The sequence below is a fragment of the Hyla sarda genome, chromosome 7 (assembly GCF_029499605.1).
Source record: "Hyla sarda isolate aHylSar1 chromosome 7, aHylSar1.hap1, whole genome shotgun sequence".
Classification (NCBI taxonomy): Eukaryota; Metazoa; Chordata; class Amphibia; order Anura; family Hylidae; genus Hyla; species Hyla sarda.
In genome coordinates, this window is record NC_079195.1 from 83207666 (window position 1) to 83226068 (window position 18403).

The window sequence follows — 18403 nt, forward strand, 5'->3', positions numbered from 1 at the left end:
GATACAAATTTATAACCATTGGAAAACACATTCTTGTAAATTGGGTCGCTAGTGATTATTGGAATATATTTACATAATATGTTGCAGATGTCCCTAAACTCATTGCTGTACTGGGTGGAAAAGATGATAGGGGTTTGTTGTTTGAGGGGTTTGCATGTGTGGTTGACTATCTCTGTCAATTAATGCATTACGATCTTTACTCAAAGCCCTCCTCTTCCCTCTCTCAATGTCCCATGGATTGTAACCCCTTCCCAATAGACGTTGTTCAATTTGGTCTGCTTCCCTCAACAAGTCCGAATCTACAGAGCAATTTCTTTGTGAACGAATCATCTCTCCCTTAGGTAGATTTTTCTTCACGTGCACGGGATGGCACGAGGTGGCATGGAGAATTGAATTAACCGTCGTGCCTTTCCTATACGTAGATGAAATGACTCGTCCCTTTTCTGATCAGTTCTGCCAGGAGTGGGATGGACTTCTGGCAGAGTTTTCGTCTCAATTTATGTCTTTAATTAGCTCATATGAGGAGGAGGCACTTGTGAATGTGAAAGATAAAATTGCAGAATTACAAACAAGCCTTGCACCATATGAGAACCATACTTTATTTTTGGAATTGGACTCCAAGATTTCAGCTAATTTACTTAAACTACAGGAATCCATCACCGAGACAAAACGTCAAATTTTTGCGTGATCTGCAAGACTACCATACCAAAAATGTTTTCCAGTGGCCTGACAAATCTGGTGGATCAAACACACCACGATCCATCCTGAAAAAAAGTCATGGCCGCAAGCAGAGGCAAAAACGACAAACGAAAGTCAGCTTTAACTCTACGGATGAAGAGTCTGCCACATCCAATTTGGAACATGAAGATCAACTCTCACAATCTGCAATATCCACCCCAAATGCAGCTTCCTCCCCACTACCACAAGCTGGCGGCAGCCAGCATAAATCTGGGCGTCCAAAAAATGCCGCCGGGTGGGGAGGAAGCATCGCCGCAGGTACGAGAAGTTCGGGTCGACAGAGGAGGTAACAACGATTCCCATCTTTAACCTGTCCGCATAGACTTTTTCTATGCACCAACTTAATGTTCTTTCCAGAGGACTCTCATTTGCCCCCTCAACACATTTTGATTTATACAGAACTTTATTGGTCATCAACAGATTTGTGCGTAATATCACCATCCCAAAATTTTTTTTGCCATGCAGAGATCAAGATACAAATGATGAATGGATGTCTAATACTAATGTTCCTGGAGATGTTGATTGTGATGTATATCTTAATGATATGGCCACTTGTATTGATAATATAGATTATTTGCATACAGAAAGTAATAGTGTGGTGTGTGACAATGACTAACAATAGTTCAAAAGTGAATTTTCTTTTCAGATTTTTTCTCAGATCGAGGATGTAGTTTTCCGACAGGCTGACAATGGGGGGGGGGCTATTGTCATTTTGGATGGGGGTTTATATAAAAAATTAAACTTATTAATGTTACAAGACACAAATACATAGAGACCCCTTCCAGAAAACCCCACCAATGTGTTTAAATCAAAATTGATTTCACTTGTGGAGATGGGGGCAGCGAGTGGTTTCTTTACCAAAAAACAAGCAGAATATCTAGTTATAAATAATCCGGTAATTCCGATATTCCACTCGCTGCCCATAGTCCATAAAGAAATCTTTCCCCCCCCATGAGGCCAATAGTAGCGGGCATATCCTCCCTAAATGAAAGGTTGTGCTTGTGGGTGGATGCGACATTGCAACCATTAATTCTGGCTATGCCGGGTTATATCAAAGACACGGGTCATGTTTTAAAAATGATGAATTATATAACCTGGCAGGAGGGTTTTACTTGGATGACAGCGGATGTCACATCCCTCTTTTCTGTAATTCCACATCCATTAGACATCCATCTTTGTCCTGGTTTTTGAACTGCTATTTTAATTATTCAGATAGCTTACAGGAATTCATAATCCAGACAGTAGATTTTTTACTTCACCACAATTTCTTTATGTTTAATCAAACATTATTTCTCCAGATCACTGGAGCGTCCATGGGGGCAAAATTCTCCCCCTCTCTCGCCAACATATATATGTGTTGGTGGGAGTGGGGGACCCTTTTCACCCCCAACAATCCATTTGTGTCATCAATTCACTGGTATGGCCGCTACATTGACGATCTCTTATTCATCTGGGATGCGGAGGTAGTGGCCATACCAGGTTTCACAGAATATCTGAATGATAATCTGTGCAATCTCAAGTTTACGGTATCTATGGTGTCCCGACATTGTGCAGAGGCACATGCCAGGAGCACCAAAACTTTTATGGTTCAGGGCCTGGAGAGGATCGCAGTGCCAATCAGAGGAGGCAATATAAAACAGAAACTTCTGGACAGGGAAGTTTATTGGATATTAAAGTTGGGAAGTCGGATACCGAAGGGTTTAAATAAAAGGCTAGACACAATTTTACATTATTGAAACATATCCATCCATATGATCTAATACAGACAGTTACTTGTTTGCATATAAACACTATACATATTTATGCAAATAAGATGCAACATACTGTCAGTGAAGAATTTCTCCTCTAGGGGCCTTGATAATTCTATATATTTGATAGCACTGTATATAGTAGTAAAATAATTTAATATTTGATGATGGTTAAATGCAAAAATACAAAAAACATGAAATGAAAAACAATAAATATATTCAGTGCTATATCATTCATGTGTATAAATTACCACATAGAAACTCACAGTTGTATACTCGGCATATACGGCACATAGTGCAAAACATGATTTTTATTTATTGAATTTGCGCCGGGTATCATCTGTCAGTTTCAAATTAGGTTGTAATGACCTGTACACACAGTGCGGTTGTTAGTGCGGTTATGTATGCTCCTGGAGGACAATAGAAATTATTGTAATAGAAACATAGTTTCAAAAATAGTTCACCCAGGAACAGCCTACTGGCTCACATAGCACTAGAGATATTTTAGCATTATTTGTTTGTTCTTTCATATTTTAAATGTGTTTTATGTGGTTTCTGATTGAACCTGAAGGTAGTGGTGCATTAATGGTTAAGGAAACCTGTTCCATGCTTTATTATACTTGCACCTGGACGGAGGGATAGGAGGTCTCGCCTAATTTTGGGAACTGACTCCTCCTCTTTCTCCCTCTGGAGCCTTTAAAAAGATTCATTCTACTCAAAAATGTTGTATGACTAAGGTCACCTACCTGGGCTGAAACGCGTCACCTACCTGTGACTACTGTGTCTTCTGTACCTGTTGGTGTCATGTTTGAATAAAGAATTCTACTTTTATACGGGAGCAGCGCTGGACATCAGTTTTTTCTGCATTGAAAATAGAGTTTATCTGATCTATCTAATGGATTTGTATCCAATTTATTATATAATTTTGCATATCAGTTTGCTGCCAGTTGGAGGTAAAGTCTAACATAGTATTTGCTCACAATAGGGTGATTCTTCTAGGATTTTGCCTCCCTTCTATCTGTGGGTTATAAACTATTTCTGTCCTCTCCCCCCTTTTTTGTGCTTTTGTTTTTTTATCTATTATTATCTATTTTTTTTCTATCTATCTCTTTTTTTGCATGTGCTATTTGGTCTAGTCCCTATTCACAATGTATGGCTATATATTATATATATATATATACACACACACGTTATGCTATGTGTTTGTGACTAACTATAATGTATCAATGTTTGGTGTATTTTTTTCAGCAATTTGTAATGCATTTATTTTGTATGTGGCATAGTTCTTTGTGTATTGTTTGTATGCCCTCTAATTTTGTCTGCTTTATGTGTGGTTTGTCTTTATATATTTTTTTGCCACAGGATTTACAGCAGACAAGATGCTTCAAACAACACATGCCGATGCTGTCTATCTGGCTATTTAAATGCAAATTCTATATGAGACACCTACATTGTGTTGTGTTTGCTTGCCTATTTTTGTTTTGTCATATGTTTATAAATCTGCTCCATACAGGTATCATTTTCTCCTTTCTCTTTGAGAATCCCCAAGAAGGATGTGGTCCAGTAACAACAGTGACAGCTGAGCCTACCGGAGCACACATGGGGCCAGAGGACAGGTAGCAGGGGATCAGAGAGGTGAGGTTTGGTAAATAATGTGGTACAGGAGAGGGGTGTTGGGCTGAAATATAATGACACAAGGGGCATCAAGGGGGGGGGGGGGGGGTATAATGATCCAGGGGGCACCAGGGAGAGGAATATAATGACACAGGGGTCATCAGAGGGGGGGTGGGATAGAATGACATGGGGCATCGGGGGAGGGTGTATATAATGACACAGGGGGCATCAGAGGAGGGGAATATAATGGTGCAGGGGGCATCAGAGGGGGGGGAATATAATGATACAGGGGGCATCAGAGGGGGGGGGGAATAAAATAACACAGGGGGCATCAGAGTGGGGGGGGGGTATAATGGCGCAGGGGGCCCTACTTGATCCCTACCTGATAAAGGGACATACCTAGCTGAAGGAGGACTAACTACTAAAAGGAATACTGTAGTGCAAAATAACTTATCCCCATAAGTGATAGATCGCGGGGGTCTGACTGCTGGGACAACCCTCCCCCCCCCCCATTTCTAGTATGAGGCCCCAGCAGACGTCATGAAGGGAATATTCCGTCCCTGCGTAACATGGCTTAATAATTTTTTACCAGGACAAGTGGATTGTTATGAGGGACAAGTAGATTCTGCTCCGTTTTAGTCCCTTGGACAAGTGTTTTTCTTTTTTTTTACATTTCCACACCCCTGTATAAGATACATGGGGAAACGCGTTGGGATATAAAGGTGTTCATCATTGGAGAATTATGTTCATGTGACACGATATTTATAGCTTTTTATGGGATAGGGTTTTTTCTACTTTAACAAATTGTTATATGAGTAGTGCTGGGCGGTATGACCAAAAATGTGTATCACGGTACTTTTCAAACTTATGACGGTATTTGATAGTATTTTTTTTTTCCTCACTCATTTCCCCCTAACCCCCCCCCCCCCCTCGAATGAATTATCAGCCACAGTGCGGGACTAATGTGCGGGACTAATCATGTTACCCGCAGGCGCTGCTCTCCTTCTCCTCCTGTGAGCCGCAGCGCTGTAAATGAATGACTTCTGTTCGGAGAACGGAAGCTGTCACCTCCCCTTGCAAGCGCAGAAAGACAGTGGGCCGCGATCATTGCAGAACTTCTGATCAGCGCTGCAGCTGATAATCATTCATTTGAGGGAGGGGCCTAACCGGTACTGCAGTATAGGGAAACATTCATATCGTACAGAAAAAACACACCGGTATTCAGTATGAACCGGTATACCGCACAGCACTATATATGAGCTTCATGTGCTTAGTGATTTTTAAGTAAAAGCATCCCAGAGTTATTAATGTTTAAAGTGACAGTGGTCAGATGTGCAAAAAATGCTCAGGTCCTTAAGGTGAAAATGGGCTGGGTCCTTAAGGGGTTAAATCATTACCGTCATGCCCATTTTAAAATGGGCTCTGAACTGAAATATGGCCATAACACACTTAGATTAGGGGATTATTTGCAATAAAATTACATTTTTAATAATTCTTGTTAAACGTTACCCCAAAGAAATACTCAACTTCCATAAATCAGGTCAAACTTCAACGTGTTTTTCTATACTCTTATTCGTAAGGATCTTAAGGGCAGTGGCACTGATGCTTTCCCTATTTCTAATTCAGCTGATCCCTCAATGTAGTATTAAAGGGGTATTCCAGCCAAATACATCTTATCACCTATCCAAAGGATAGGGAATAAGATGTCTGATCACGGGGGGCCCGCCGCTGGGACCCCCCACGATCTCTGTGCAGCACCCGCATTCTATGTGGAGCTGCGTCTCCAGTCTCAGAAACCTCTTTGTTTCCTGGGACTGGTGACGTCTCCATGCCCCCTCCATTCAAGCCAAGCCCCTTCCATTATTTAAGCTCCACATTGCTTTTAATTATAATATCTTCATAGGAATTCAGACTATTTTGCCATCCCAATTCATGTATAGCAGTTAGGTCACTTTCAAATGAGCATTTTTGCATGCATATTACAGTCACATGCACTTGCCCAATTGCAGGTTTACTCACCCAAACTCAAAGCAACAGTGGGACTCTAGGTTTGGTTCCTGCAAGGTAACTGTATACATGCAGGAAATGGACCAAACATAGTATGGATCAACTCAAAGATTCACAGCAAGTACACTGTGGTACACCGCAGATGCCAACATATGCCCAGATTGTTTTGTCAAATGTCATGTGAACCCCCACCTGCCGAATTTAGTTATAGAAGAAAATGTTTATACCTCTGTATTTCGTCTGCATCTTGTACTTCCAAAAGATTATTTATCTGTGGTAGAGACAAGAATTCTTGCATGGAAACTTCCTCCAATTGACTTTCAGCCATGTCCTGTTCATTAAAAAAAAACATTTTACGTTGATAAAAATCCAAGAGAAAAAAACACAAGACAATAACTAAAAAGTCCTCGGGGCACAATCAAAATGAAGGGAATTTATGGTGGACACTACATATGAATGCAATTTTTCTAATTATGAGTTGCAAAAATAAATCCACAGATTTAAGGCCATGCTGCAGGCTTTCAAACCAGACACATGTCCTATCAATTGTGGATATTTGCTGAATACAGAGCGTGCCTGGAGAGGGCTTATCTGGGCTGCATCCTGACGCTGTTCAGTATTGAGATGTAATGTGCAGTTAAGCGCACAGCATTCTGACATGGATTAGGACCTAGTATCATGACCTAATAATATCAGGATCAGGACCTGGTAGCCATTAATGAGAAGGGTAAGTGTATATTCTTGTCTGAGGTCTGGATGTTTTAATTTTGGAGTATGATATTAACATAGGGATCTGGACTGTGGTCTGATATTAAAATACAGTTTCTTAATATATTTAGGGAGTTGATTGGATATTAATACAGGGGATCGGAATATAATCAGGAGGTCTTATCTGGGGTCTGAAATTTATGTAAGGTTGGTCTGGGTCCTGTATATATTTAAAGCATTACTGTCATCTAAAAAAAATAAAAAGAAAACACATCCATGTTAAAAGTTTTAATCAGGGTCTTGGTGTTTAGAGCCCCACTGCTCGCAAGATAGAACAAGGAGAAGTACACAGCTGAGTGATTTACTCCCCAGCCTGCTGCTCTGCCCAACTTGTTATATAGTATGGGCTCTATAGACTTACAATGGAGGCTGTCTTATGAAACAATTCAGACAGATGAGCAAACAGAGGAGTGAAGCACTCAGCTGTGCACTTCTCTTGCTTCTATCTAGAGATCAGTGGGGTCTGAGCACCCACACTCCAACCGATCACAACATTTGACAGGTCTGTCTGTCAATAATGTGACAGTAACACTTTAACGGGTCAGGTCTAGGGTCGATATATAATGTTGTACACTGGCCTGGGTGTCTGAATTAATTATATATTCTGGTTTGGGGTCTTAATAGTTTTGTGGTATAATCGGAGGCAGGGTGACCAGACTTTTTGGCTGTAACAGGATCGTCCCAGTTTTGTAATTGTTGTCCCTATCTCCTGAAAAGATCTTTTTCGATACACGTGGATTTCCTGGTTCTTTTCGATGTAGGCCTGCAGCCATTTTAAATAAGCAGTAGCAGGGAGGTAGAACACTTAGGCATGTTATTGTCATGACGTTCGCCCAGACTGGAGCAGTGGAGCAGGAGGAAATGTGAGTCAGCCAGGATGATAAATTACCAGCACACCACCTCCTCAGCTTTGGTGCCCCGATGACTGCTTCTAGAGTCCAGGGTCCTACTGCTATGACCCATAGACCATAGCAGTAGGTCCTGGCCCCAAACCATAGGAGCACAGAGAAGGGTTCTATAGCTGTATATGGGGGCACAGAGAGGGTCTAAACCATAAATGGGGGCACAGAGGGGGGTATACTGCTATATATGGGGCACAGTATGGGCCTACAACTATATATGGGGGCACAGGATGGGCCTACAACTATATATGGGGACACAAAGTGGGCACTACTACTGTGTAGGGCAACACATATGGGAAGTTTGTAAAGAGGTGGGCATTGTGCTGGAAAAGGAGGCCAAAATATTTGGCAGGTTCTATGGAAACCAGTCTTGACTGGATAGTAAAAAAATTTAAAAATATACAACTCCAACCAGAGAAGACGCCCCCTGCGATTCACTTAGAGAAGACGTTACCTTTGAGCCACTGGATGTAAATGTCATCAATTATATGGTCTGCAGAACCTGTGTATAGCTTTGTATGGTCACAGTATGTGGAAAAATTGGCACATTTTTTTGGGCAATTTTGTATTGCTAAAACCTGGTCACCCTGGTCTGATGTCTAATTATTTGTAGGATCTGGTAAAGAGGCTTTATGTGCACAGTAGAGGCACTGTCTACATAGCTGTACTATTTCTGTGTTTGAGTATGTTCACACTGAGAAATCTCCGCTCGCGGAATTTCGATCATGGGGCTGTATTCCTCTGTAACAGGGGCTGCTAACTTGTCAGCCCCATTCACAAGGGCTATCAGCAAATTATGGGAAGCACAATAAGTAAAAAAAAAATAAAAATGAATATATATATATATATATATATATATATATACACACGGTATATGTGACTTATTTATTAATGTATTTATTTACTTTCTATAAGTGACCACAAAATAAAGAAAGAAACAATTCAAATTAAAACATCAAAAAGAAATGACAGCTTCTGGTTCTGCCCTCCATCCACATGGAAGCCATAGTAACAAAAAAAAAAAAGAAAAGAAAAGGGGCACAATGTAAATATTTTAGAGGCGCTGTCTGTTATTAAGAAAAAAATACACAGACACTTATTTTTTTTACATTTTCCTCTGATATCACAAATAATAATTAATTGATAATGTAAAAATGACATAAAAAGAGCCTGATGTATCACATAAAAAAAGGCACAAAAATGTTTCTGAATATCCTAACGAGAAGAAGCTTTATAGTTTTCCACTTTGCACGTATTTACAAAAAATAAATAAAATAAAAGGGGAAACGAATCTGGTCTAGAAAGGGTTAACAGAGGCTCCGTTCACGTTAGGGACAAATCATCAATTCATAATATTTTTTGCTCAGGATTCCGATATTTTTAATAGCAAGAATGGCGCGGCAGATGGAACTTTTTTTGACGCGAGCAAAACAGAACGCACAGATTATTTACACATTGCAGTTTCGTTGCAGGTTTTTAAAAATGTTTTGATATATATTTTTTTTTGCCTTTAACCTGCAGCAAGAAAAATCAGTTGAAGGTCAACTAAACTACAGCTTTTCAATGCGGTTTTTGGGCAGTATGTATGAACAAGTGGCAGGTGCCTATGTTAGAGTTTATGTGGATTCAACAGTGTGCCTCTAGCTTTTGACAAACTACAATTCCCAGCATGCCCGGACAGCCAAAGGCTGTCCGGGCATGCTGGGAGTTGTAGTTTTGCAACAGCTGGAGGCAAACTGTTTGAAAAACACTGATTCTGACTCTAATCCTAAAGGAATACTGCAGCACTGAAATAGCGGTACAGGAGTCACTAATACATACATCACATATATGAGAAACATAGAATCAATAAATAGAACCATGTGATCACCTGCAGCTCCTTCACCTTCTTCTCCTCTGTCGCCATGTTCCTAGTTTAGCGTTCTGTTGCCATGGTCACCGGCCGTTTGCCACCCACGTGACTGGTCATGTGACCACGCTCCGGTCACTGCCCTTGTTCTATAGAGGTAACATTTCCGGCTCCTGCAGCTGTTGGCGCCTTTTTGTTTTGTTATATTTTCTGTTAAGCTATGTTCACACACGTAAAAACACACACACACACATCAAAATATGGCCTTCATTTCAAATATATATTTTATAATGAATCCCATGTGTGAACATACTCCTAAAGTTAAACTGAAAGCAGGGCAGCCTAACCTGCTGATAGAGGCTACTACAGTCGTTTTCAAATAGTGTGCCTCCAGCTGTTGCAAAACTACAACTCCCAGCCAAAGACTGCCCAGACATTCTGGGAGTTGTAGTTTTGCAACAGCTGGAGGCACACTATTTGGAAAACACTAATAGCAGCCGTTCTTAACCCCTTAAGGACTCAGCCCATTTGGACCTTAACCCCTTAAGGACTCAGGGTTTTTCCGATTTTGCATTTTCATTTTTTCCTCATCACCTTCTAAAAATCATAACGCTTTCAATTTTGCACCTAAAATTCCATATGATGGCTTATTTTTTGCACCACCAATTCTACTTTGCAGTGACATCAGTCATTTTACAAAAAAATTCACGGCGAAACGGAAAAAAAAAATAATTGTGCGATAAAATTGAAGAAAAAATAGAATTTTGTAACTTTTGGGGGCTTCCGTTTCTACGCAGTGCATTTTTCGGTAAAAATAACACCTTATCTTTTATTCTGTAGGTCCATACGGTTAACCCCTTAATGACGCAGGACGTATATTTACGTCCTGCGCCGGCTCCCGCGATATGAAGCGGGATCGCGCCGCGATCCTGCATCATATCGCGTCGGTCCCGGCGCTCATCAACGGCCGGGACCCGCGGCTAATACCACACATCGCCGATCGCGGCGATGTGCGGTATTAACCCTTTAGAAGCGGCGGTCAAAGCTGACCGCCGCTTCTAAAGTGAAACTGAAAGTGACCCGGCTGCTCAGTCGGGCTGTTCGGGACCGCCGCGGTGAAATCCCGGCGTCCCGAACAGCTGACCGGACACCGGGAGGGCCCTTACCTGCCTCCTCGGTGTCCGATCGACGAATGACTGCTCCGTGCCTGAGATCCAGGCAGGAGCAGTCAAGCGCCGATAACACTGATCACAGACTTGTTAATACACGCCAGTAATCAGGATGAGAGATCAGTGTGTGCAGTGTTATAGGTCCCTATGGGACCTATAACACTGCAAAAAAAAATGTAAAAAAAAAAGTGTTAATAAAGGTCATTTAACCCCTTCCCTAATAAAAGTTTGAACCCCCCCCCCCCCCTTTTCCCATAAAAAAAAATAAAACAGTGTAAAAAAAAAAAAAAAACATATGTGGTATCGCCGCGTGCGTAAATGTCCGAACTATAAACATATATCATTAATTAAACCGCACGGTCAATGGCGTACGCGCAAAAAAATTCCAAAGTCCAAAAAAGCGTATTTTGGTCACTTTTTATACCATTAAAAAAATTAATAAAAAGTGATCAAAATAATTAATAAAAACTTCAGATCACGGCGCAAAAAATGAGCCCTCATACCGCCCTGTACGTGGAAAAATAAAAAAGTTATAGGGGTCAGAAGATGACATTTTTAAACGTATAAATTTTCCTGCATGTAGTTATGATTTTTTCCAGAAGTGCGACAAAATCAAACCTATATAAGTAGGATATCATTTTAACCGTATGGACCTACAGAATAATGATAAGGTGTAATTTTTACCGAAATATGCACTGCGTAGAAACGGAAGCCCCCAAAAGTTACAAAATGGCGTTTTTTTTTAGATTTTGTCGCACAATGATTTTTTTTTCCGTTTCGCCGTGCATTTTTGGGTAAAATGACTAATGTCACTGCAAATTAGAATTGGCGACGCAAAAAATAAGCCATAATATGGATTTTTAGGTGGAAAATTGAAAGGGTTATGATTTTTAAAAGGTAAGGAGGAAAAAACGAAAGTGCAAAAACGGAAAAACCCTGAGTCCTTAAGGGGTTAAAATGATACCCTACTTATATAGGTTGGATATTGTCGTACTTCGGAAAAAAATCATAACTACATGCAGGAAAATTCATATATTAAAAATTCTCATCTTCTAACCCCTATAAATTTTTTATTTTTCCGCGTATGGGGCAGTATGAGGACTGATGTTTTTATCGGTACCATTTTTGTATTGATCGGACTTTTTGATCGCTTTTTATTCATTTTTTCATGATATAAAAAGTGACCAAAAAGACACTATTTTGGAATTTGGAATTTTTTTGCCCGCACGCCATTGACCGTGCAATTTAATTAACGATATATTTTTATAGTCGGACATTTTTGCATGTGGCGATACCACATATGTTTATTTTTATTTACACAAGTTTTTTTTTTTTTTTTTATGGGAAAAGGGGGGTGATTCAAACTTTTAATAGGGAAGGGGTTAAATGACCTTTGTTAACTTTAAATTTTTTTTCACTTTTTTTTTGCAGTGTTATAGCTCCCATAGGGACCTATAACACTGCACACACTGATCTCCTATGCTGATCCCTGCAAAGCCATAGCAGATAGGGACTTGATTGCTCAAGCCTGTAGCTCAGGCTTGGAGCAATCAATCGACAATCGGACGCCACGGAGAGAGGTAAGGAGACCTCCGCCTGCGTCCCAGCTGATCGGAACATCGCGATTTTATCGCGATGTCCCGATCAGCCCGACTGAGCTGCCGGGAACCGTTACTTTCGTTTTCAGACACGGCGGTCAACTTTCCACGCCGCGTCTGAAGGGTTAACAGCTGTTAGCCCAGGGTCCTGGCTATGATTAGCAGCCGGGACCAACCCGGACTAGAATGAGGGCTTGTTTTTTGCACGACAAGTTGTCCGTTGTAATGCCATCACTCACTTTACCATAAAGTGTATGGTGCAACCAAAAAAATACTATTTCTGTGGGGAAATTAAAAAGAAAACCGCAATTTTGCTAATTTTTGAAGGTTTCATTTTCACGCCGTACAATTTACGGTAAAAATGACATGTGATCTTTATTCTTTGGGTCAATTCAATTAAAATGATAACCATGATAACATACTTTTCTATTACTGTTGCGCTTAAAAAAAATTGCAAACTGTTTTACAAACGAAATTAGTACGTTTAAAATCCCCCTAGTTTGAAGACCTATAACTTTTTCATTTTTCTGTATAAGCCGTGGTATGAGGGCTCATTTTTTGTGCTGCGATCTGTACTTTTTATTGATACCATATTTGCTTAGATAAAACTTTTAATACTTTTTTTATACATTTTTTGGGGAATAAAATGTAATAAAAAATCAGCTATTTTGGACTTAAAAAAAAAATGTTTAACATTCACACCGTTCACCGTACGGTATCATTAACATTTTATTTTAATAGTTGGGATATTTAAGCCCTTAAGGACGCAGGACGTAAATGTACGTCCTGGTGCGGTGGTACTTAACGCACCAGGACGTACATTTACGTCCTAAGCATAACCGCGGGCATCGGAGCGATGCCCGTGTCATGCGCGGCTGATCCCGGCTGCTGATCGCAGCCAGGGACCCGCCGGCAATGGCCGACGCCCGCGATCTCGCGGGCAACCGCCATTAACCCCTCAGATGCCGGGATCAATACAGATCCCGGCATCTGCGGCAGTGCACGATTTGAATGAATGATCGGATCGCCCGCAGCGCTGCTGCGGGGATCCGATCATTCATAACGCCGCACGGAGGTCCCCTCTCCTTCCTCCGTGCGGCTCCCGGCGTCTCCTGCTCTGGTCTGTGATCGAGCAGACCAGAGCAGGAGATGACCGATAATACTGATCTGTTCTATGTCCTATACATAGAACAGATCAGTATTAGCAATCATGGTATTGCTATGAATAGTCCCCTATGGGGACTATTCAAGTGTAAAAAAAAATGTAAAAAAATGTAAAAGTAAAAGTAAAAAAAAAGTGAAAAATCCCCTCCCCCAATAAAAAAGTAAAACGTCCGTTTTTTCCTATTTTACCCCCAAAAAGCGTAAAAAAATTTTTTTATAGACATATTTGGTATCGCCGCGTGCGTAAATGTCCGAACTATTAAAATAAAATGTTAATGATCCCGTACGGTTAACGGCGTGAACGAAAAAAAAAAAAAAAGTCCAAAATTCCTACTTTTTTAATACATTTTATAAAAAAAAAATTATAAAAAATGTATTAAAAGTTTTTTATAGGCAAATGTGGTATCAAAAAAAAGTACAGATCATGGCGCAAAAAATGATCCCCCATACCGCCGCTTATACGGAAAAATAAAAAAGTTAGGGGTCATCAAAATAAACGTACTAATTTGGTTAAAAAGTTTGTGATTTTTTTTTAAGCGCAACAATAATATAAAAGTATGTAATAATGGGTATCATTTTAATTGTATTGACCCTCAGAATAAAGAACACGCGTCATTTTTACCATAAATTGTACGGCGTGAAAACGAAACCTTCCAAAATTATCAAAATTGCGTTTTTCGTTTTAATTTCCCCACAAAAATAGTGTTTTTTGGTTGCGCCATACATTTTATGATATAATGAGTTATGTCATTACAAAGGAGAACTGGTCGTGCAAAAAACAAGCCCTCATACTAGTCTGTGGATGAAAATATAAAAGAGTTATGATTTTTAGAAGGCGAGGAGGAAAAAATGAAAACGTAAAAATTTAATTGTCTGAGTCCTTAAGGCCAAAATGGGCTGAGTCCTTAAGGGGTTAAGCACGCGGCGATACCAAATATGGATGTAAAATATTTTTGGGGGGTGAAATAGGGAAAATGGGACAATTTATGTTTTTATTGTGGGAGGGTTTTTAAATTTTTTTTTTTTTTACTTTTATTTTTACACTTTAATAGTCCCCATAGGGGACTATTTATAGCAATCATTCGATTGCTAATACTGTTCAGTGCTATGTATAGGACATAGCACTGCTCAGTATTATCGGTCAACTTCTGCTCTGGTCAGCTCGATCACAGACCAGAGAAGAAGACCCCGGAAGATGTCCGGAGCAAGGTGAGGGGACCTCCGGCCGCCATGCTGGATGATCGGATCACCGCGGCAGCGATGCGGGCGATCCAATCATCCATTCAAAGTACCGCGATGCTGCAGATGCCGTGATCTGTATTGGCCTCGGCATCTGAGGGGTTAATGGCGGACATCCGTGCGATCGCGGATGTTCGCCACTACAGGCGGGTCCCTGGCTGCTATCAGCAGCCGGGACCTGCCGCGCTTGATGCGAGCATCGCTTCGATTCTCGCGGTTATGCATAGGGCATAAATTTACGCTCTGGTACGTTAAGTACCAGCTCACCAGGACGTACATTTACGTCCTGCGTAGTTAAGGGGTTAAAAGCACTATAGTACCTTAAGACCCTGTTCACATGATGCAATGTCCGGCAGACACGCTGGTGCTAGGACTGCTAGAAAATGCTTTGTCTCCATAGACGGTAATGCATTTCCAAGCAGGTTCCGCAGAAAGACCAGTCAATTCTTTCTGTGGAGGCCGGAATCTGCTGCAGAAATTCCGCCGCGTGCACAGTGCCTAGGAATCCCATTGAAAGCAATGTTGCTGCCTGAATTGGCTGGTAAATTCCTCTGTGTTAACATGGACTTAGGCTAAGTTTCCATAAACATTATCGTTTTCTGACCAAATAAGAAAAAAATGCCACAAAAATTTTTTTTATTTTTTTTTTTAATAGTGTGTGTTACTATAGTAATTTTTTCTTTTGCTGTTTTTCTACCCTGTTTATTCTTTTTTTTTAAATTAAAAGTCATGTGATTCATTCATAGAAATATAGAATGTGTCAGCAAATTGGCCCATCTTGTCTGCCCAATATCAATCATTCATTCTGTGACTCAAGGATTTCTATTGACGAATTGGGGGGAAAATGCTAGAAAAAATGCCAATGTTTAATCTACATTTTTTGCCTTTTTTTTTATCATAGATGTCTATATGAAAATAATCGCTAGCACTCCCTGAAAATGCGCCAAAAACTTACATGGAAGTAAGTTTTATGTGCCCAGACAACTATTTTCCCATAGGCGTTCTTATTTCTGTTTTTCAATTTGGTCATAGAAGTACCAAAGCAAAAATTATGTCAGTGCAGGATCCATTACAAGTGACACCAACAGCATCAGGTGGACCCTTTTTAACCCCTAAAGGACACACGATGTACATGTACTTTGCTGTGCCCTTGTACTTAGTGCACAGTGACGTCCATATACGTTATAGCATTGTTTCCCAACCAGGGTTCCTCCAGCTGTTGCAAAACTACAACTCCCAGTAGTTTTGCAACAGCTGGAGGCACCCTGGTTGGGAAACACTGCGTTATAGGGTTCCCTGATCACCATGTCTCCTGGCAAGTTGGTTGCTGTTATCAGCAGCTGGGACCTCATGGATAATGGCAGACATTAGCGAGCATGCTGATGTCTGCCATTAACACTTTAAATGATGTGATCAATACTAATCACGGCATCTAAAGCATTAGCAAGGCTTTGTGAGACTCATGATTGTGGGGGTCCTATAAGTCAAAATGATGGCTAGAGCTCTACTCACCTGCTCCATGCTGCTCTGCTGTCATTGATTTGTATAGTGTGCCTTCTGGCAGTAGATAAATAATATCAGTGATTAGGGCTATGCTGATGCATAGCACTGAACAGTAATAGCAATCAATAGATTATAATAAATAGTTCTCTGTGGGGACTTTAAAAATGTAAAAAAGTAATTAAAAGTGGATAAGACCCTCCCCCAATAAAAAATTTACAAATAAAACAATATAAAAAAATGAATAAACCTATTTGGTATCATCTGTATAAATGTCCGAACTGTTAAAATATAACATTAATGCTCCCGTACGGTGAATGGTGTAAATGTGAAAAAAAATTCAAAGTCCAAAATCACATCCCAGAAAAAATTTGATCAAAATATCACATGTATATGCTAAAGTGTTACTATAAAAACTACAGTGCAAAAATGAGCCTTATACAGCCCTGTATACACTAAAATAAGAAATTGTCATATCCCACATGAGGGATTGTTTTATGCGGGACCAGTAGAACTTGTGAAGCTTCCACTCATTTTGCCACAAGATATATGGAGAAGCAAAACAAAAAATATTTGTGTACACATAATAATGGTGATCTAATTACTGCCGATGTAATAAAGAAAACTGTGTCCCTGTAGCGGAATGTGATCCTCCGCACAGAGACACCGCTTCCCCGCTACCCTCTCTTAGGGGGACAGGGACACCGTTTCTCTGCACATCTCCCAGCCTTTCTCCCACCCGCCCGTGACGCACACATCCACCATCCTTCCGCTAGCTGTAGCAAGACTACAACCCACAGCATGTCCTCGCTGTATGGGCATTCTGTGGGAATTGTAGTCTTGTAATAGCGGGAGGATGGTAGATGTGCATCGCAGGCAGGTCATAGATGTGCGGGCGGGTGGGAGAAAGGTTGTGGAGCACTCCTTTCGCTGCACGCCACAGTCTACGCAGCAGTAAGATGTACAGAGAAACTGTGTTCCCGTCTTCCTATGAGAGGGTAGTGAGGATGGAGTGAGAGGGAGCGGGTTGTAAAGCAAAATACTGTGTCCCAGTGCAGAGGGTCACATTCCTCTACAGTAACACAGTTTTCTTTTTTACACTGGCCACAATGTTACTACTGGCAGTAATCTTTATGCAGAGCGATGGTGGAGGGATACCTGTTATGCCTTAATTCTATTGTGCATTTTAAAAAAGTTATTAAGGCTATAAACCCTGTATTTGTGAGAGGGGCCTGTGTTTGGGACGTTATCATGTTATGTGTGTGTGCAACCTCAGTGGGGAGTGCGCTGTTTTGGCAGTAGTGTTGTCCAGGGGTCACAGCTGCCCAGCAGCATTGGTAGGAAGAGGAGAGCTGAGCTTGTTATCCGCAGCGGGCAGCATACAGGGTCGCTCTGGCATGCTCGCATTACCCAATTGCCACAGACTTTGGGCAGCTGCACCAGACAGTGGCCCTGATTTACTAACAGGATCCCGACACTTTTTGTTTTTGCGCCAGAATTCTGTCTGTGCCAGAATTTGCGGCAGAATCTGGCGCACAACCCAACAAAATCTAAATCACTAAGAGTGAAAAAAACAAACAACAAAAGGGGTGTTTTTTCCTGCAAAAGGGGCGTGTTTCCGACAAAAAGAGAAAAAACACTCCGAGTGTGAAGAAAACTCACAGGAAAACCTGTGAGTTTTGCTTCACAGAAAACAGACAGCTCAGAGCTGTCGGTAAATTCCTCAAAACGGAATGAATCCTGCTACCCCCAGCATGGAACAGGGTCTGTAGTAGTAGAGGGGCTGAGGGATTGATCGGATCGGGTCTCACTTCTGAGACCCGATCCGATCAGATGTTATTAAGCAGGGGAGTAAACTTTCATTTTCAAATTCCCCACCGAGGAGCCAATCAGGGCTCCTGGCAGGGTTTTAATATAGAAGCACTGTGGTGGGCAAAGATGTATAGAATCGCTGGGGGGGTATATATCTGGCCCCTCCAGCGTTTCTATAGATCTATCCCCCTGCTGCGCTATATCAAACTTAGTGCCCGCTGCGCTTGAATAAATGTACTGCCCCCCCCAGCGCTATTATATATCTATACTGACCCCCGCTGCGCATATACTGACC

The 18403-nt window shown here is 41.0% G+C and overlaps 1 protein-coding gene across 3 annotated transcripts in view; it reads right to left on the bottom strand.

Annotated features, from left to right (window-relative positions):
• The window catches only part of CABCOCO1 (ciliary associated calcium binding coiled-coil 1), a 187551-nt gene extending 177825 nt beyond the window's left edge, over window positions 1–9726 (bottom strand). For all 3 annotated transcript variants that reach the window (XM_056529843.1, XM_056529842.1, XM_056529845.1), the window contains exons 1-2: window positions 9648–9726; window positions 6335–6438 (exon numbers count right to left, since the gene is read on the bottom strand). In XM_056529843.1, the coding sequence (XP_056385818.1) occupies window positions 6335–6438; window positions 9648–9683 (140 nt within the window). In that variant the 5' untranslated portion in view covers window positions 9684–9726. The remainder of the gene's footprint in view (window positions 1–6334; window positions 6439–9647) is intronic.
• Between the last annotated feature and the right edge of the window lie 8677 nt (window positions 9727–18403).